Source organism: Dama dama, chromosome X (genome assembly GCF_033118175.1).
Source record: "Dama dama isolate Ldn47 chromosome X, ASM3311817v1, whole genome shotgun sequence".
In the NCBI taxonomy this organism is placed as follows: Eukaryota; Metazoa; Chordata; class Mammalia; order Artiodactyla; family Cervidae; genus Dama; species Dama dama.
In genome coordinates, this window is record NC_083714.1 from 78,430,582 (window position 1) to 78,452,310 (window position 21,729).

Sequence of the window (21,729 nt, forward strand, 5' to 3'; positions counted from 1 at the left end):
TGCTTGAAGTCAGTGAAGTATGTTGAATGGAAATGAGAGAGCACAGAGTGAGAAAAGACAAGAAATGCAAACTGAGGAGCCTGAGCATGTAAGGGATTCAGAGCAAGAGAAGAATGAGTAACAAGAGAAGCAGGAATAACACTAAAAGGAGGACTGAATTTCAGGAGGGAGTAGTTACGAGTCAATCATTACAGAAAATTCAAGTAGGTACAGAGGATGAGATTATTCGATAGCATCACTAACTCAATGAACATAAATTTGAGCAAACTCTGGGAGATAGTGAAGCAAACTCTGGGAGATTTGGTGTGCTACAGTCTATGGGGTCGCACAAAGTCAGATATAACCTAGAGACTGAACAACAACAACATAGAGGCCAAGGTGTAGCAAGTTATAGAGGAATTGAAATTGAGGACATAAGAAAGTGACATTAATTACTGTTTTATGAAGTCTGGAAATCACAGGAAGGAGAAAGAAAAGATAGCTCAAGAGGAAGAGGGAGTTAGTGAAAGGGTTTTGCTACTGTTGTTTTTGGATAAAGAGGATATGAAGCTGGAGACTGAGGAAAAGACTGAGGAAAAGAAATCAGTTAAAAGAGAAACAAAAGACTGAAAATTAAACAGGATGGAATATGGTACTAGGAAAGATGGGAAGGAGATCAGGAACACAAATAGAAGCATCAGCTTTAGAAAAGGGGGATGTATGGCTGAAAAGAGATAAGTCTTGAAGATAGATGGGAAGAAGTTGGGAAAGACTATGTCTAATAACTTATTTTTCCCTCTGTGTAATAGGAGACATAGTCATCTTTGGCTGGTATAGGAGACTTCAGAATAAGAGGTCTGTAAAACCTCTCCTGGAGACCAGAATAGGAAACTACCCAGGAATCAGTAGAAAGAATGCTAAGCAGCACTGAGGGGTCCCATGTAGCACATAGTCCTCTCAAATAGACTAATTTTTGGACATCTAAGAGGAGTTAGCATTAATCAAAGAGACAAAGCCAAGCCCATGTCATAAAATATGTATATTTTATTACATCTCTGGGAAATGCAAAACAAATGGGGGAGGGAACACATCCTTCCACACACCATTCTAATTTAGCTGATATTAATTCAGAAAAGCTACAGCAAATATATATGTGTATATGTATATATATTTATATATACACACATATTTTTTTATAAACACACTTAAAGTCACCAAATGCATCCTAATACTTTTACCTCTGCCTCCTCATCGATCATTTAATGTTGTTTGGATTGTATTCAGTTTTTTAGTCACTTATGTGATTTGTCAAACTGTACATTAGAAGATGTAAGGGAAAAACTTGGTTTAATTTATACCCTATGCATCAGTTACCCATTACACCATCTTTTTCACCATTATTTGAAACTTCACACATCTTGTAGTTCTCTATGCAGACTATTTCAGCTTCTAGTGCTGTACATATCTATATCTTCTGGATGGGACTGCCCGTGATCCATGAGCTTGGGGTCAGGCATAAACTGTGTAGCACCTGGTAAAGTATTAAAATGAAAAAAAAATTAGTCATTCATTTAACAAACTTCTTGTTAATGTGGGGAACACATCAATGAGCAAAACAGATAAAAATCTCTACCAACATGGACCTAACATTCAAGTTGGGTGAAAGAGACAATAAGTTAAGTAAACAGTATATCAGATGGTGGTATGCAGAAAAATAAAACAGAGTGGAGAGACATATGGTGAGACTGGGTGATCTGCAATTTAAAACAGGGTGGTCAGGGAAAGAAAGCCTTCCATATTTGAGCAAAGAACCAAAGGAGGTGCAGGTATGAGCCCTGTAGCTATCTGAGGGAAATGCCTTACTGAAAGAGCAGGTTGCAAGTGTAACAGACCTTAGATATGTCTGCGGAGCCATAAAATGACCAATATGGCTGGAACAGAGTTACCAAGATGTGCTGATGGTGGATACAATGAGAGTGATAGAAGTCATGATCAGAAAACAGTGGAATGCTAGGCCACACAAGGTCATAAGAAAGTTTTTCTCTTTTATTCTAAGAGATGAGAAGTCACTGGACAGTTTTGAGCAGAACTGCAACATGATATTGTGTTTTTTAAAAGGTTACTCTTGGCTATGTGTAGAAGAGAGTGTAGAGAAACAAGCATAGCAGTAGGGAGACCAGTTTGGAAGCTATTATAGCAGAGAAGACTGCAGTACCCCAGGAGGGAAATGGTAATGGCTTTTATTAGGGCAGTGGAGGTGATGAAAAGGTATTGAATTCTGGATAACTTAAGGACAGGATTTCCAAAATGGATTCAGTATGTTGTGTGAGGGATACTCTTTAATTTGAGAAACTAAAAGAATGGAGTTGACATTTACTGAGATGGGGGAAATATAGAAACATGTTTTGTTGTTGTTGTCATTCAGTCGCTCAGTCATGTCTGACTCTTTGCAACCTCATGAACTGTAGCCCACCAGGTTCCTCTGTCCATGGAATTTCTCAGGCAAGAATACTGGAGTAGGTTACCATTTCCTTCTCCAGGGCATCTCCCCAGATCAGGAACTGAACTTCCATCTCTTGCATTGGCAGACAGGTTCTTGACCACTGAGCCACCAGGGAAGCCCCAGAAACATGTTTGGGAGAAGGTAAATGAAGTGTTAAGTTTTAGGTGTGCTATATTTGAATTGCTAACTAGACATCACTTCATGGCAAATAGATGGGGAAACAATGGAAACAGTGATAGACTTTGTTTTCTTGGGCTTCAAAACAACTGCAGCCATGAAATTAAAAGACACATGTTCCTTGGAAGAAAAGCTATGACCAACACAGACAGCAAATTAAAAGCAGAGACATTACTTTACCAACAAAGGTCCATCTAGTCAAAACTATGGTTCTTCCAGTAGTTATGTATGGATGTGAGTTCAGTTCAGTCGCTCAGTCATGTCCAACTCTTTGTGACCCCATGAACCGCAGCACGCTAGGCCTCCCTATCCATCACCAACTCCTGGAGTCCACCCAAACCCTTGTCCATCAAGTCAGTGATGCCATCCAACCATCTCATCCTCTGTCGTCCCCTTCTCCTCCTGCCCACAATCTTTCCCAGCATCAGGGTCTTCTCAAATGAGTCAGCTCTTTGCATCAGGTGGCCAAAGTATTGGAGTTTCAGCTTTAGCATCAGTCCTTCAAATGAACACCCAGGACTGATCTCCTTTAGGATGGACTGGTTGGATCTCCTTGCAGTCCAAGGGACTCTCAAGAGTCTTCTCCAACACCACAGTTCAAAAGCATCAATTCTGCTGCACTCAGTTTTCTTTATAGTCCAACTCTCACATCCATACATGACCACTGGAAAAACCATAGCCTTGACTAGACGGACCTTTGTTGGCAAAGTAAAGTCTCTGCTTTTTAATATGCTGTCTAGGTTGGTCATAACTTTCCTTCCAAGGAGTAAGCCTCTTTTAATTTCATGGCTTCAATCATCATCTGCAGTGATTTTGGAGCCCCCCCCAAAAAAAGTCAGCCACTGTTTCCACTGCTTCCCCATCTATTTGTCATGATGTGATGGGACCAGATGCCATGATCTTAGTTTTCTGAATGTTGAGCTTTAAGCCAACTTTTTCACTCTCCTCTTTCACTTTCATCAAGAGCCTCTTTAGTTCTTCTTCACTTTCTGCCATAAGGGTGATGTCACCTGCATATCTGAGGTTATTGATGTTTCTCCCGGCAATCTTGATTCCAGCTTGTGCTTCCTCCACCTCAGCATTTCTCATGATGTACTCTGCATATAAGTTAAATAAATAGGGTGACAATATATAGCCTTGACTTACTCCTTTTCCTATTTGGAACCAGGCTGTTGGTCCATGCCTAGTTCTAACTGTTGCTTCCTGACCTGCATACCGATTTCTCAGGAGGCAGGTCAGGTGTTCTAGTATTCCCATCTCTTTCAGAATTTTCCACAGTTTACTGTGATCCACACAGTCAAAGGCTTTGGTATAGCCAATAAAGCAGAAATAGATGTTTTTCTGGAACTCTCTTGCTTTTTCAATGATCCAGCGAATGTTGGCAATTTGATCTCTGGTTCCTCTGACTTTCTAAAACCAGCTTGGACATCTGGAAGTTAACGGTTCATGTATTACTGAAGCCTGATTTGGAGAATTTTAAGCATTACTTTACTAGCGTGTGAGATGAGTGCAATGGTGTGGTAGTTTGAGCATTCTTTGGCATTGCCTTTCTTTGGGACTGGAGTGAAAACTGACCTTTTCCAGTCCTGTGGCCACTGCTGAGTTGTCCAAATGCTGGCATATTGAGTGCAGCACTTTCACAGCATCATCTTTCAGGATTTGAAATAGCTCAACTGGAATTCCATCACCTCCACTAGCTTTGTTCATAGTGATGCTTCCTAAGACCCACTTGACTTCACATTCCAGGATGTCTGGCTCTAGGTGAGTGATCACACCATCGTGATTATCTGGGTCATGAAGATCTTTTTTGTACAGTTCTGTGTATTCTTGCCACCTCTTCTTAATATCTTCTGCTTCTGTTATGTCCCTACCATTTCTGTCCTTTGTTGATTCCATCTTTGCATAAAATGTTCCCTTGGTATGAGAAATGCTGAGTGCCGGAGAATTGATGCTTTTGAACTGTGGTGTTGGAGAAGACTCTTGAGAGTTCCTTGGACTGCAAGGAGATCCAACCAGTCCATCCTAAAGGAAATCAGTCCTGAACATTCATTGGAAGGAGTGATGCTGAATCTGAAACTCCAATACTTTGGCCAACTGATGTGAAGAACTGACTCATTGGAAAAGGCCCTGATGCTGGGAGGGATTGAGGGCAGGAGGAGAAGGGGACGACAGAGGATGAGATGGCTGGATGGCATCACGGACTTGATGGGCATGAGTTTGAGTAAACTCCGCGAGTTGGTGACGAACAGGGAGGCCTGGTGTGCTACAGTTCATGGGGTTGCAAAGTGTTAGACACGACTGAGTGACTGAACTGAACTTACTGAACTAGACATCTGAATAGAAATACTGAGTAAGCAGTTAGAAATGTGAATCTAGAGTTTTAGGAGTCACCTCGCTGATTTATAAATTTTATGTTCCTAGGCTATAAATAGCATCTAAAACTATAGGAACATATGAGGTCATCCAGAACATCAGAAAAGATGTCCAGGGAATGAGCCCTTTGGATCCTCCAACTTTTTGAGGTTAAGAGTATTAGGAGAATATAGCAGAGAAGACTGCAAAAAAACAGCCAGTCAGTGAAGTGAGAGAACCAAGAATAAGTGATATCCCACAGGCCAAGTAAAGAGACTGTTTCAGGGAGGAAGGAGTGACCATTTCTGTTAGAAGTTACTGATGGATTATATAAGATAGAGATTGGGAATGGAACCTGGATTTGGCAGTGCAGATCAATGGTGATTTTGATAAGCTGACTGTGTACCAGGCAAGATGTCACATTATTTTCATGCATTATCTCAGAATAACACCATGAGACAGATGACATTTTTATATTATCCATGTTTTACAGATAAGGGCATTTTAATGTAGAGAGGTTAAGAAACTTGAGCAGTGTCATCCAGGTGATAAGTAGTGGAGCCAGGATTGAATCCAGTTTTGTCTGACTCCCAATACAACAACCCTGGCTTTTCTGTAAAGTGGCGGTTAGAGTAGGCAGAAATGTCACAAAATGTCACAAAACCCTGGCTCTTCTGTAAAAGGGGGGTTAGAGTAGTCACAAAATACCACAAAATTATTTTAGTATTCAACAGAATAATAGACACAAAGTGGTACATATAATACCCTGTGTATGTTAAGTAGGTAAGAAGAATTTTTATATTTATTTTGTGACATATTTATTTTGTGACATAAAAATATTTTTCACAAGTTTTTTTTATTTTAAATATTTTTCAAATTCTGATTCATTTTGAAATGATTTTTTTTTTACATTTGAGAGACACACCTTTTTGCCATAAAGGAATTTAGTTTCTAGTTAAAAGTGAGAAATACATTTATATACACTTATTTATTTTACAGCTACCTTTTCAGAAATAGTTTCTGTTTTATAAACTGGGATAGATCTCTATGTAACTTCACCACTAAGTATATTTTAAAAACAGCCAGATCTTAAATAATCACTACTCATGACAAGAATACAGTTCTCCATAGACTTTTAACCTGGAATCCCTTTGGAAGAGGGGAGTCTGTGGACAGAATTGATTCATAGAATCAATTCTCTGAACTTGGATAGGGGAAATTTGTCTTTGTTTTCGTTAACCTCTGACTGAAAATGAATGTCTTCTTCAAAAATGAATGCAGGCAACAAACCACAATACTATATGCTTAATAGTACCTTAGACTCTGTCACTAATAGAAACCATAGATATTTTCATATCACACTGCAGTTGCAGATATCTTGAAATATTTATACTTACTACTACTTCAAAATTATACCCTTTATCAGATATGTTGTTAAATATTGTTGATTAATACAATTAGGGAAGCTCATACATTACTGTGTATTTTCTTTATGCATTTAAAAACATTCTGAGATGGGGTCTGTAGTACAAGTAGGTTAAGAAACAGTGGTTCTGACTGCTCCTTTTCCAAATGCATCTTCCTGGTGGAAGCTTTTGGTCAGTACAAGTGAAAAATGTACTAAGAAATAGTTTTATCAAATAGACATACTATAGGTTCAGTTCAGTCACTCAGTCGTGTCCGACTCTTTGCGACCCCATGAATCGCAGCACGCCAGGCCTTCCTGTCCATCACCAGCTCCTGGAGTCTACCCAAACCCATGTCCATCGAGTCGGGGATGCCATCCAACCATCTCATCCTCTGTCGTCCCCTTCTCCTCCTGCCCTCAATCTTCCCCAGCATCAGGGTCTTTCCAATGAGTCAGCTCTTCGCATCAGGTGGCCAAAGTATTGGAGTTTCAGCTTCAACATCAGTCCTTCCAATGAACACCACTGATCTTTTTTAGGATGGACTGGTTGCATCTCCTTGCAGTCCAAGGGACTCTCAAGAGTCTTTTCCAACACTGCAGTTCAAAAGCATCAATTCTTTGGCACTCAGCTTTCTTTATAGCCCAACTCTTACTATAGATATACTATAATAAGCATTGACAAATACTTATTTTATATAAGCCTGAATGTGTCTGATTTGCTTAACAATGTCCATCAACTGACTAAGATTTCTAACACTTCTACTATTGTCCAAAATCTGGTCAAAGAGTCAGCTCACCTAAATTTGAAAGGCTCTGTTGCCTTTAGATCCCCATCTCTCAAAATGTGTTGAAGGGCTTCAGATTTTTTGTTTATTCATAGCTTATATTGGTCATTATCAACTAGAGGAATGTGCATACAGAATTCCTTGTGGAGCTTTTCCTATAATCCACTTGCTTGGAGGCCTCACCTCTGGAAATTCTAATTTATAATTCTTATGTAGAGTGAATTTTAGGAAAAAAAAAAAACTCAAGAAATTGTGATGTGGATCCCTCTGGCTTAGAACCACTTAGCCTAGTTCATTTGATTTCTGCCTTTTTAAAAAGGGTTTGTCTCATGCTTTTCTGAGTAATTAAAGATTATATTTTTCCTCAGAAATTTCTTCATCCCTTTTGATAAAAGGCTCTCTGTCCTCCCAAAGAATTAGCAGTCATAAAACTCTTCTTGAATCTCATTCCCTTAATCATTATAATGCTTTTCTTTGTACTTTATCATATTTTAAATCTCTAATGAAAAAATATTTACGCTTAGCTTTTTTAGTCAACTTTAAAAAAAGTTGCTATTATAGCAAACAGGTAAAGAATAAAGATGTTTATAAAACAGCAAAGAATTATTGTCTCAAATAGCCATTAGGTGTTACCTGTTCACTGATAATTTAGTTCACGCCTTATCTCATTTATATTTTAAGCAAGTTCATTATCAAAACTAGGACAGATCACTAATAAATTGCTGAGTGAAGTTATGAATATTAGAGATTCTATTTTTGTTTCTTCTGTATAAAATCAGGATGATATTCAGTATTCAGCTGTCTCAGTAACTGAAACACTTAAACCTATTAATCATTGCAAAGTGTGTTCTCCCACTGATCTATTCTTTCCATTCTTTTTTCTCTCTGGCTTCAGTTTGTCTTTTTTATCCTATATTTGAGTTCATTATTTCTGTCCTCTTTTTGTATACAATCTGCTATTAAACCCATCCAATACATTCATAATTTCAGGTACTGTATTTTTCACATTTAGAATATCCACTTGATTTTTTCAGATTCCAACTGGCTGTGAAATTTTCCATCCTTTCATCCATTTTGTTCATCATATTTTCCACTTGACATATTAGCCATAGTTATTTTAAAGTGCTTTTCTGCCAACTTTAATATTTAGATCACCTGTGGGTCTGCTGTAATTTTTTTTTTCTCTTTTCTTAGTCATATCTTCCTGTCTCTTTGCATGACTAGTATTTTATTTGTAGGACTTCCCTGTAGCTCAAATGGTAAAGAATCTGCCTGCAATTCAGGAGACCAGGGTTCAATCCCTGGGTCTGGAAGATCCTCTGGAGAAGGGAATAGCAATCCACTCCAGTATTCTTACCTGGAGAATCCCATGGACAGAAAAGCCTGGCAGGGTACAGTCCACGGGGTTGCGAAGAGTTGGACAAGACTGAGCGACTAACACACATTTTATTTGTATGGTGGACACTGTGTAAAAAAGAACTGTAGAAGCTCCAGATGATATCATCTGCAGAGTGGGGACTCTTTTCCTTTCTTGGGGAGGGGTAAAGTATTGATACTTATCATCTCACTACAATCAGGCACTGAGCTGTGTTGCAGTTTATAGAAGAGTCAATCAACCCTGCTTCTCAGGTATGGTACTCTCTAGCTTCTGATTGACAGCTTGAGTTTCTGTCTCCCTAACACTAAAAGACTGTAGGAAATTTTGTTTTGCCTATCAGAATTTTGATTTTGGATATTTAGTGTCATGACCCACATAATAATCTGGGAAATATCATGAGGGGGACATGAGTCATGTATGTATGGCACACCTCATCCCTCTAAAATAGGAATCAGCAAATGTATTTGCAAAGGACCAAAGTAAACATTTAAACTTTATAAACCATAAGGTCTCCATCACAACCACTCAACTCTGCCATTTTAGGGTGAAAGCAGCCACAGACAATACATGAATGAGTGTGGCTGTGTTGCAATAAAACTTTATTTATGGATATTAAAATTTGAATTTCATACAATTTTCACTTGTCATGAAACATTTTTCTTCTGATTTTTAAAAAAACTATTTAAATTACATAGGAACTATTCTTGGCTTGTGGAATGTGCAAAAATAGTGAGCCAGATTTAGCACAAAGTCCATAGTTTGCCAACCTCTATTTGAGAGGGACATTAATCTTGTGAGACTGTGAGAGATTTCATTCTTTTTTTTTTTTACAAATTATTTTAATATATTATGTATATTAATATATATGCATGTATACACTGTCAAGAAAATTTTCTTAACTCGAAAAAAGTTTCTATGAAACATCTTCATTTTGACTACTTAGAGACAGAATATATTTATTTTTTCTGATTACAAAAAAGTATGCTGATTGTAAAAATCCAAATATTATATAGATAAATTAAAAAGCAAAAGTCTCCCACAATCATATCTCTAGAAATAACTGTTTTCAATAATTTAAACAGGTTAGTACAAATTGTTCCAGAACACAGGCATTTGTGCACACACATATATACAGACTACAATTTGGTTTTTGTTACTTAATAATATATCTTGGACATCCATCCATATCATTTCATTCTGCTTTCATCAGATTTTGAAGAGGTCCATGTCACCAAATTTCCAAATTTGTGATTCCCAAAATAACAGTTGTCACCATAAATGTATATGGATGATAGAGGACAATCAAACTCACGCTCTGAGTCACAATATATTGTTGGACAATATACACAAGCTATCCTGTATGGTGAGAAGTGGTGGCCAGGGATGTGCTCCCCCACTAAGTAATGTGCTCCCAAAGTGTGCTCAATGACAAATTTGTTTATTGGCAAAATGGATAATTACTCTAGGCCAATGATAATGATATATTGTGACACTCACTGAGAATTTAGTATGTGCTTGACAGTGTACTTTTTGCTTTACATGCAATATCTCATTTAATCTTCATAACGATGTCAAAAAATACTATTATTGACTCTCTTTTATAGATGAAGAGACTGAGGCTTGGGGTATTAGATAACTTTCCCTAGGCAATAGAACTAGTAAATGCTGGATTTGGGATTAAGATTCATGTTCTATCTTAAAACCTATGCTCATGATCACTACTGTTTTTCACATAATGGACCTTTGGGATTGCATATGAAATGTGGAAATAATGCATCTCAATTCTGGGTCTACTATATAATCAACCCTGAATGATATATGATAAGGATGAATAGTACTGAGTATCTCTCTCCTCTATATGTCTCCTTAGAATGCTTTTCATATACCAGATTACCTATGATAAGCAGGCAAAAGGTTCCAGAATACAGATGTAAAAAGAAAAGACATTGGCTAGGGGTGGTCTGGTCCCATTGTTAAGCTGTAATATCTCCACAAAGATCTCTGGAGTTGACAGGCATTTAGAGAAATGACCAGATATATTATATACTTGAGGGAATATGATAAACTATAGATTATTCAGAGAGTCTAAAACCTGTATAACTTATCTTGATTAGAAAAGAGAGGAGACAGGAAAATATTAAAACTCAAATCAGGTTTGTTACTCAGTGAGAGCTTTCATAAAGATTAAGTGACAGGGGAGGAGACTAAAATCTCCTCAGAGGAAATTAGAGACTATAATCATGTTTTAAATTAGATAATCTATATGCAAAGGAGGAACTTGGACTTCAGTGTCAAGAATATCTAGACTATAAAAATAACTCTATTTGTGAACTATAATTTTGGGCAGGTTACTTAAGCTCCCTGAATCTCAGTCTATTCATCATAAAACAATTATAATTACATACACACCAGAGTTTTTTATTTTGCTTTTTGGGAGAGGATTGAATAACACATTTATAGTTCTTTGCCCCACAGCAGTTGCTCAGTAAAGGGCAGATATTTTCATTATTCTCTAATTCTCTACCTCTGAGTTGGTCCTATTTCCTTTGTAATAAGATGACTTGATGCATAGTATCATTTACTTAGTACAGATAAACCTACATAAGCCAATGACTGGTGAGTTTATGTGAATATACTATTGAAATGATATCTGTTTCTTTTTGATCACAGTAAAACCATGGCAGTATTTGTTTAGAAAGTATAACTGTCACATTTTGATCTCACATAGTTGCCTGTATCTAATACTAGCAAAGATACTAGTATTGTAATTTGTGCTATTTATACTATTTATGCTGAAAGTTTTCCTAGTATCTAAACTAAATAAAACTGAAGGTGGAAGCAAAGACAGATGGGGATAGAACAAGAAATGGAAAACTGGTATCTCTTCTATGTAGATGTGACACATTGTTATAGCCTATAAGCTAGAAGAATCCAGAAAGACACATTTTCCTCTACCTGATTGAGAACTTCACAACCTAAAAAGATACACAGACTACAGATATGAGAAGGAGAAAACATTTATGAAAACACATAAATAAATTCAAACTACTAATTATACTACTATAAAGTTATTTAAGAAAATAATTTGAAAAATGAATTATTCCAAACAAACCTGATGTAGATTTGGTCTTTGTTTCAGAGCTGAGTTCTGTTGGCAAAGGCACTGAATGTTTCAGGTTGTGAGTTGTTTCTGCAGGTGTTTCTATTTCATCAGCACTTCCTAGCTGTTTACCAAAAAAATTTTTCTTTCATAAGTAAATTATTTTACTAAAAGAATAAAATATCCTAAAAAATTATAGCATGCAAGGTAGTATATTCCTTCATCTCTTTTCATTCCATCCTTGACCTCTGTCTAGGACATCCACCTAAACAAAACAGTCTACATTTTTAGTCCATTTAAACTCTACCTTAGTTTTTTCTTTATGTTCAGGAAGTTTTTTGTTGTTTTTTGTCCACAGTGATTTAACAGCTTCATACACTTGCTGGCTTGTAGCATATGCCTTTTTCCCAGCTACCTAATTAAAACAAAAAGTGAGTCAAATAATATAAATTTTTAAAAGTTAAAATAACAAATATTAAAAAAAAATTATGTCTTGTAGTTTACATGAAAAACCAGGTCAGAATCAACAGTAAAGCTATAAGTCTCTAGATCATGATAACACACAGCTTCATTTTCTATATCTTATACAAAAAATTATTTGCCTCATGATATATATTATTTTGAGGTGTGATTTTTTTTCAAAAGCTTAACAACATGTCACAGAGATGTTTCCATATCAGTTTATATACGGGAAGATCTGCTTCTAATAGCTGAACAGTGTGTACTCTATAATGAACACATCATAATTCATTTAACAAATCCCCTATTGATGGGCATATGAGCATTATGATTTGTTTAACAAATCCTTTGATGATGGGCATCCTTTTATTCTTTTGGCAATTATAACCATGCTGTAATTAGCACCCTTCCACAAATAACTGGGATCATATACCCTTGTGGTAATTGCTTGGGTATATCATTACATTTTAATTTTTGATACTATTGCCACATTGCCTTCAGAAATTCAGCACTGTACTGTAGCAATTTACACTCTCACAAGAGTATATAACTATTTTCCAACTCAATTTCTCAGCAGCAATTTTATGAATCTTTTAAATCTTTGTCAAATGGAAAGGCTAAAAAGCAATATCTAAATGATCTTTTAAATTTGGATTTATTTGGTTGCTGATGAAGTTAAGCATCTTTAATATATTAGGCCATTTACGTTTCTTATTTTGTGGATTGTTTGTTCATATACTTTCTTCATTTTCTTAAGAGGGCATTCATTATTTTCCTATTGATATATAGAAGCTTTTCATATATGGAAGGATATTATTTAGTCCTGTGTTCAGTTCAGTTCAGTTCAGTTGCTCAGTTGTGTCCGACTCTTTGCGACCCCATGAATCGCAGCATGCCAGGCCTCCCTGTCCATCACCACCTCCCGGAGTTTACTTAAACTCATGTCCTGTGTTATATATGTGCAAATAAGTTTCCCAATTTTTCATTTATCCTTTAACTTTGTATATGGTATACCGTGATCAACAGAAATGTATGACTTTGATGCAGTAAAACACATTATTTTTTTTTCTTTGATGGCTTCTGGCTGTGTTTTAAGAAGGCCTTTCCTATCTCAAGATTATACAAAAATACCTTTCTGCTCTTCTAATATTTTATAGCATTATATTTTCTCATTATATCTTTATTCCACCTGCAATATTTTTGCATGATATTTGGTAAAGGTCGAAGTACTTTTCTGAAATGTCAATTATTCCACACATTTCTTGAATAGGCCACCTTTTCTTTACACACTGATCTGAAATGCCACTTGTAGCTTAATCCTCAAACCAGCATTTATATTGTTGAATTATATTTTAACAAATTAATCCTATTTATTTGTGATAATCATGTAATTAACAATGGCATTAACAAGCTGAGATGCTAATGTGATTTTGCTAACAGAGTTGCCAGCAGAGTTAATACAACTATATTTCCCTGAAAATTAAATGTTAAAGGTACTGTGTGACATTTAAATATTGTCACACTGAGAATTTAAACAAATACTGAAATGAAGCTATCACTTAAAAAGAGCTTACCTTTGCAATTATTACTGATTGAACAGGGTAGCAAACAGTTGCTCCCAAAGTGGCCAATCCCAATGGATAAGCAATTCTCTTAAACCGAGAACCTGTAACATTCAAACAAACTATTAAACTCCAAACAGATGCTGTCAGACACTTGATGCTTTCATAACTTTAATGTTTTCTTTGTTCTGCTTTAAGCCATCATTTATGCTAAGTTATTTTTTAGGTAAAAATACCAGTCAAGATGAGAGATAAAATGTCCTTAAGTATTACAGTTCAATTAATATCCCTTAGTTGTCATGTTCAATTTAAGAAAAGTATTCTCAATCTAACATTGATAATTACCTACACAAAGGGGGTTGATGATTTTCTTCTTTTTAAAAGCTAGGCATTTTTTCATGTCCTAAGAAACCCAGAGTTGTAGCCACAGCTTTTCCAAGTTTGTAACACCATGTTAAACTGAAATGGGCTCTTTTCAGATATTTTTTTTTAAACTAAGTCTCTAGAAAGCTGAAATGATCCAACTAATAAAGATTTTAAAAGGTACGTAACTCCTTCATGTCATTGTTTTAGAATACTGAAGTAATAATTTAATAATTGCAAGTAACTTGTAATAATTCATTTTCACTACTGCCTTAATTAAGCATTTAGGAGTCATTCTGAAACTTTGTTTAAAGTAGCAAAATTCTTTAAAAAAGAATCTTCCAAATAGAACCTCACTAGGAATTGATGCTTTTGAACTGTGGTGTTGGAGAAGACTCTTGACAGTCCCTTGGACTGCAAGGAGATCCAACCAGTCCATCCTAAAAGAGATCAGTCCTGGGTGTTCATTGGAAGGACTGATGCTGAAGCTGAAACTCCAGTACTTTGGCCACCTCATGCGAAGAATTGACTCATTGGAAAAGACCCTGATGCTAGGAGGGATTGGGGGCGGGAGGAGAAGGGGATGACAGAGGATGAGATGGCTGGATGGCATCACCGACTCAATGGACATGTGTTTGAGTAAACTCCAGGAGTTTGTGTTAGATAGGGAGGCCTGGCGTGCTGTGATTCATGGGGTCGCAAGGAGTCAGACACTACTGAGCAACTGAACTGAACTGACTGAGGAACTTCATATATAAAATCTATAGACTTGAAGTTACTCTAGTTAGCCTGAGAAAGTGAGGCTCATTATAAAGCCCTACCTGCATGGCTTTTCCAGAATTCCCGTATCACCCCTGAACACTTTCATGGAACCCTAGATTCTACAGAATAATTTGAAACCCACTACTCTAAACCATAGCTTAGTTCAAACAGACTGTTAGTTCAAAACAGTATGTATCTTAAATACTTGTCTGGGTACCCTTGACTTTAAATATGATCTGGGAAATTATTATAGATGATGGGATTTCTAATTATCATAAGTACTTTTATTCTCTGGAACAGAATTTACAACTCAGTTAAAATATGAGACAGTTTATCTGGTATATCAGTAAAATATACCAGTTTATCTGGTATATCAGAAAAATATAGCAGGCAACTTCACAGTTTAGGGAAGGTAAAACAAGATGTATTTCTCTATCTGGTTTTGACTATTAGTAATGAGGCCTTCTACAGTCATGTCTATAATAGACTAAGCATTGAGGGAGGTGGGTAGGTAGGCTGCTTCAACCTTTAGTTTTACTTTCCTTTAGATATAGACTGGTTTTGGTGATATTGGGAAAGAAGGTCTAATTATATTAAAATAGGTCTTGTTCACTATTGTCCTAGTATCTGTAGTTTGGTTCTTCATTTTCAGCTCAGTTTAGTCGCTCAGTCGTGTCCGACACTTTGCGACCCCATGAATCACAGCACGCCAGGCCTCCCTATCTAACACAAACTCCTGGAGTTTACTCAAACTCATGCCCATCGAGTCCGTGATGCCATCCAGCCATCTCATCCTCTGTCGTCCCCTTCTCCTCCCACCCCTAATCCCTTCCAGCATCAGGGTCTTTTCCAATGAGTCAACTCTTCGCATCAGGTGACCAAAGTATTGGAGTTTCAGTTTCAGCATCAGTCCTTCCAATGAACACCCAGGACTGATCTCCTTTAGGATGGACTGGTTGGATCTCCTTGCAGTCCAAGGGACTCTCCATAGTTCAAAAGCATCAATTTTTCGGCACTCAGCTTTCTTCAGAGTCCAACTCTCACATCCATATATGACCACTGGAAAACCCCTAGCCTTGACTAGACGGACCTTTTTTGGCAAAGTAATGTCTCTGCTTTTTAATATGCTATCTAGGTTGGTCATAACTTTCCTTCCAAGGAGTAAGCGTCTTTTAATTTCATGGCTGCAGTCACCATCTGCAGTGACTTTGGGGTCCAAAAAGATAAAGTCTGACACTGTTTCCACTGTCTCCCCATCTATTTCCCATGAGGTAATGGGACCAGATACCATGATCTTAGTTTTCTGAATGTTAAGCTTTAAGCCAACTTTTTCACTCTCCTCTTTCACATTCATCAAGAGGCTTTTTAGTTCGTCTTCACTTTCTGCCATAAGGGTGGTGTCATCTGCATATCTGAGATTACTGATATTTCTCCCGGCAATCTTGATTCCAGCCTGTGCTTCTTCCAGCCCAGTAAAATCAGTCCTTGATTTTACTGACCTAATATTTCTTAATGTAGGTTTCCTTGACTCAGCCAAATTCTAATTCTGCTGCTCCTAAACTTGGAAGGTGGCAGGTTTTCCTTGATGTGTCATCTTATTTTATTCGTTATTTACTTTTTTTGTAGTTGCTATACTTTAAAAATTCATTTTAAAATTGAAGTTTAACCATTTCTTTATTGATAAACATTGAATAGTATACCATTCTCAAATCAACTATCCAAATGTTTAGTGTTGAATATTGCATATGCTTAGATTTGTTTTGTTTTTTCATATGACTATATGTCTATGGGAAAAAATTGAAGTGTGTTTGATTTACAATGTTGTGTTAGTTTCAGGTGTATAGCAAAGTGATCCAGTTATATATATATATTCTCTTTCAGATTCTTTTCCATTATTGGTTATTACAATATATTGAATATAGTTCCCTTGTTATATCATTGTTGTTTATCTAGCTTATATATAGTAGTGTGTATATAGTAATCCCAAACTCCTAATTTCCCTCCCTCTCTCCTCCCCACTATCCCCTTTGATAACCATATTTGTTTTCTATGTCTATGATTCTATTTCTGTTTTTTAAATAAGTTCATTTATATTATTTAGATTCCCCATATAAGTGATATCATATGATATCTGTCTTTCTCTTACTTCACTTACTATGATAATTTCTAGGTCCATCCATGTTGCTGTAAATGGCATTATTTCATTCTTTTTTATGGCTGAGTAATAATATTCCATTCTATCTGTGTGTATATGTACACACATCACATATTCTTTATTATTTTAAATATTAAAAGATTTACATTCGTCCTCTCTTGATAAGAAAGGCCAGTTTACAAGACAATAAGTTGCATTTGTGTTCAAGTGCCCTACTCTTATAAGTAGGAAATGACTCTAGACATAGTCACTAACTAGCTATGTAATATGTACTATGCAATCATTGAATGATTTCCTTTCTCTAGACCTCTATCTGTAACATTATAGGATTACACTAAACCAACATCTTTCATACTTTTTTGACCATGACTCACACTGAAGAACAAATTTTGACCTATCTCTGTTTCTATTTCTCTTTCACATACAAACACACACACACACACACACACTACTGAAACAAAAGTTTCACAATATTTATCCATACAGAGTACAAAACACTCTTATATTTGCTATCCTGCTCTATTTTGTTTTTGAATAAAATGCTTCCTGAGAATCACCATATTTAATTCACTACCTACTTATAAACTGAGCTCTGTCATTAAAAAAAAAATTGGATTAGATTATTCTAGCTCTGACACTTTGGAGTCATTGTGGATGACCTAAGGAACAGTCTCTCTTACAAGTGGATTGTGAGAACTGAGTAATACACTTTGGCCAGTTTCCTTTAAAATTGAATTCTTTGTCTTATTGTCACATATGGTGATCTTGGTTTTCAATGTCTTTCCTAACAAATAATTTATAGTATGTATACAATTAAAGGTTGCATATAGTGTTAGAATAAAAACTATGATACAAGGAGCCATTAATATTATCTATAAGGAAAGTGTTAGATCTGTTGTGATAGATACATGGGCTATAGTAGAATGCTGGAATGTTCTTATAACTTACAGAGGTTTTATATCTGATTAGGTATATTTGGGTTAAGGCTACTTTAAGGACTAAAGCCGGGTAAGCCAACCATAATGCATCTGACGTCAAACTCCAGGGTGGTTCAGAACTGTGGTTCAGCTAGTTCTAACCACGTGTAATTTAGTTTTGAGATAATGACTGGCATTGGGAGACAGAGGATAAATGGAAGGTGCTCAAAATGGCTAATGACCAGAGAACTGACCAGCTTAGTAAGGGCTTAAGTAAGGAGGGTAGGCAGTAATTCCTACTGAGAGAGATTTCCATACCAGAGATGGAAGATGGGCAAATACAAAATTCACCATGTGTTTAGGAGAGTTATTTAATGATGTGCAGAAAAGAGTTAACATATGCCCAAGACTGCTACTGTTAGTAAGGTATGCTTGCAAGACTGGCTGGCACCTGGAAACCTGACTGGTAAGTAGTTCACTACTAAGAGAAAATGTTTCCAGAATCATAAGAATGGTTCAGTTCAGTTCAGTTGCTCAGTCATGTCTGACTCTTCACGACCCCATAGACCACAGTACGCCTGGCTTCCCTGTCCATCACCAACTCCCGGAGTTTACTCAAACTCATGTCCATTGAGTCGGTGATGCCATCCAACCATCTCATCCTCTGTCATCCCCTTCTCCTTCCGCCTTCAATCTTTCCCAGTATCAGGGTCTTTTCAAATGAGTCAGTTCTTCGCATCAGGTGGCCAAAGTATTGGAGTTTCAGCTTTAGCATCAGTCCTTCCGATGAATATTCAGGGCTTACTTCCTTTAGGATTCACTGGTTGGGTCTCCTTGCAGTCCAAGGGACTCTCAAGAGTCTTCACCAACACCATGGTTCAAAAGCATCAATTCTTTGGTGCTCAGCTTTCTTTATAGTCCAACTCTCACAAATAACATGGTTTATGCTGAACAACTATTGATACTTTCCTTCTGGGAGTCTGGAATCTTGGTACATGCCAGACAAACAGTGTTTATATGACTAGCCTCCAATAATAGCCTTGGTCACTCAGTCTCTAATGAGCTTCTCTGACTGACAACATCTCATAAGTATTGTCATAATTCATTAGTGGAGGAATTAGGTGCATCTTATGACTTATACAAGGAGCCTGGCGGGCTTCAGCCCATAGGGTCACAAAGAGTTGGACATGACTCAAGTGACTGAGCACGCACACATGACTTACACGACTCTACTGGGAGAAAACTCCTGGAAGCTTGTAATTCGTTTCCTCTAAGCTTTGTCGGATGTATCTTTTCCCTTTGTTGATTTTACTTTGCATCCTTTCAATGGAATAAATCTTAGCCATGAATATGACTATAGGTTGAATCCCCTAAGTCTTCTGAGCTAACCATCAAACCTGGGAGTGGCTGTGGGGACTCTCTGTAGAAGTGGTATAGTGAGAAGGAAGGACAAAGTTGGTAGAGATACAGAGTACAAAGATGAAAAGAAATCAAATATATTAACCCTCATGTGCTGAATGAGAGTAGTGAGTGAGTTGTCTACCTCAGAATCTCCATTCCCAGCTAGCTGATGTCAGTTCCAACAACCTTGATCAGGATGAGACCAAGAGGGAATAATTTTTTTTCTGAGATATATCAGTATCTCTGTCTCAATTTCTTAATATAGTCCCCCAAATATGGGTGTTCACAACTAAGCAAAGAAAAGTAGTTTGAGTGGTTAGTATACATTATTATATAAATGTAAAATTTTTAAGATTTTTAAATAGCAATAGATTATTAAGATCTTGTCAAAAATAATGTTGTCTAAAAGATGAAAAACAAAATGATAAAGTACAATTTTAAAAGGAACAGCTATATATTTTTCAAATTTTATTTTTAAATGACCATTCAGGAAATTCAACTTTTGGGGGGGTTCAGTTCTATCCATTTTAATATATGTACAGAGTCATGAAACCACGACTACAATCAGGGTATGTTCTATCACTCCTAAAAATTATCTTATGTTATCCCTTTGTAGTCACACCTTTCCCCCACTCCTAACCCCTGTGAACCACTGACTTATTCTTTGTCACTAAAGTTTTGCCTTTTTGAGAATAATGTGAATGGAATCATACATTGTGTAACTTTTTAAGACTGGCTTCTTTAACTCAGATTCATCAAGATTGTTGTACGTGTCAATGGTTCATTCCTTTTGTTCCTAAGTAGTATTCCTTTGTATGAACGTGCCATAGATTAGTTCACTGTTGAAAGACATTTACGTTGTTTGCAGCTTTCGGTGGTTATGAATGGAGTTACTATAAATACACCAGGGAAGCCTGGCATGCTGTAGCTCATGGGGTCGCAAAGAGTCAGACATGACTGGGCGAATGAACAACGACAACTATAAACATTAGTGTACAGGTTATCCAGAGTAAATACCCAGGAGTGGGAATACTGGATCTCATAGTAATTACATGTTTAATTTTATGAGAAACTGTCAGGCTATTTTCCAGGATGGCTATCTCATTTTGTATTCCCACCAAAAGTGTACAAGAGTGTCAGTTGCTCTGCATTCTCAACTACATTTTGTATGAGCATTCTTCTTAATTTGAGATATTCTAATAGGTATGTATTGTTATCTCACTGTATCTTTTAAAAATATATATTTATTTTTTAATTGAAGGATGATTGCTTTATAGAATTTTGCTTTCTGTCAAACATCAACAAGAATCAGTCATAGGTGCACCCACATACTCTCCCTCCTGAGCCTCCCTCCCATCTCCCTCCCTCTCGAACCCTTCTAGATTGTTATAGAGTTCCTTGCATCATACAGCAAATTCCCACTATCTATTTTACATATGGTATTGTAAGTTTCCATGTTACTCTCATCATACATCTCACTAACTGTAGTTTTAATTTGCATTTCCCTAATAACTAATGATATTGGACTTCTTTTGGAATCACTCTATTTCTAAAAACACAAAAAATCTTCGTGAAAGTAAAGTAAACACATGGTTCTATAGAATCTAAAAATTTTTTACATTAGCCTATCCTAGTAATATTCAATAAGGGATATGAGGTTTTCCTGTAGCAGCAAAATTCAGAAATTAGTATAATAGCATTGAAAGAGGGAATATATATATTTTAACCTTACCTTTTCTTGCTGAAATGAAGCCTGCCAATCCTGAAACTGTAATCACTCCAATTTTTGGAAGAAAATCTCGAGGTGGATTCTTCAGATATATATATGCATCTCAAGAAATCAGTTAAAATTAATATGAGTAATTTACAATTGGGCATTCATATTAGTATGATGAAAAGTTAAGAGATTTGCTAAGATAATAGCAGATGATTTAAACATTCACGAGAGCCAACTCACTGGAAAAGACCATGATGCTGGGAAAGATCAAAGACAAAAGGAGAAGGGGATGAGATGGTTGAATGGCATCACTGGCTCAATGGATATGAGTTTGAGCAAACTCCAGGAGATAGTGAAGGACAGAGGAGCCTGGCAGGCTACAGTCCATGGGGTTGCAAACAGCTGGACAAGGCTTAGCGACTGAACAACAACAAAAAGAACTACACAAAATAATGATTTGAGCAGCAACTTAAAAAGGCAGTTATAATAGTTACCTGCTACAAAATAAAAATCTTCCTTCCACAGCTTATTTTATAGCATTTGTTTTCTTAATGGAGGTGATTATTACATTTTAATGAAACATAATGCTAGAGTGCACACCTTAAGATGGATTACTATAAAGTAAATTCCTGATTGTGTATGCACAATAATGGAAATGCTTCTGGCCTTATCTATTTAAACAATGGTAGGATCCAGAAAGAATTGAAATAG

General features: G+C 36.5%; 1 protein-coding gene across 2 annotated transcripts in view; it reads right to left on the minus strand.

Moving 5' to 3' along the window:
* Positions 1-1,005: 1,005 nt before the first annotated feature.
* APOOL (apolipoprotein O like) overlaps positions 1,006-21,729 on the minus strand; it is a 103,110-nt gene continuing 82,386 nt past the window's right edge. For both annotated transcript variants that reach the window (XM_061136209.1, XM_061136207.1), the window contains 5 exons: positions 21,034-21,132; positions 13,716-13,807; positions 11,990-12,097; positions 11,695-11,806; positions 1,006-1,510 (listed from right to left, as the gene is read on the minus strand). In XM_061136209.1, coding sequence (XP_060992192.1) covers positions 1,422-1,510; positions 11,695-11,806; positions 11,990-12,097; positions 13,716-13,807; positions 21,034-21,132 — 500 coding nt within the window. In that variant the 3' untranslated portion in view covers positions 1,006-1,421. The remainder of the gene's footprint in view (positions 1,511-11,694; positions 11,807-11,989; positions 12,098-13,715; positions 13,808-21,033; positions 21,133-21,729) is intronic.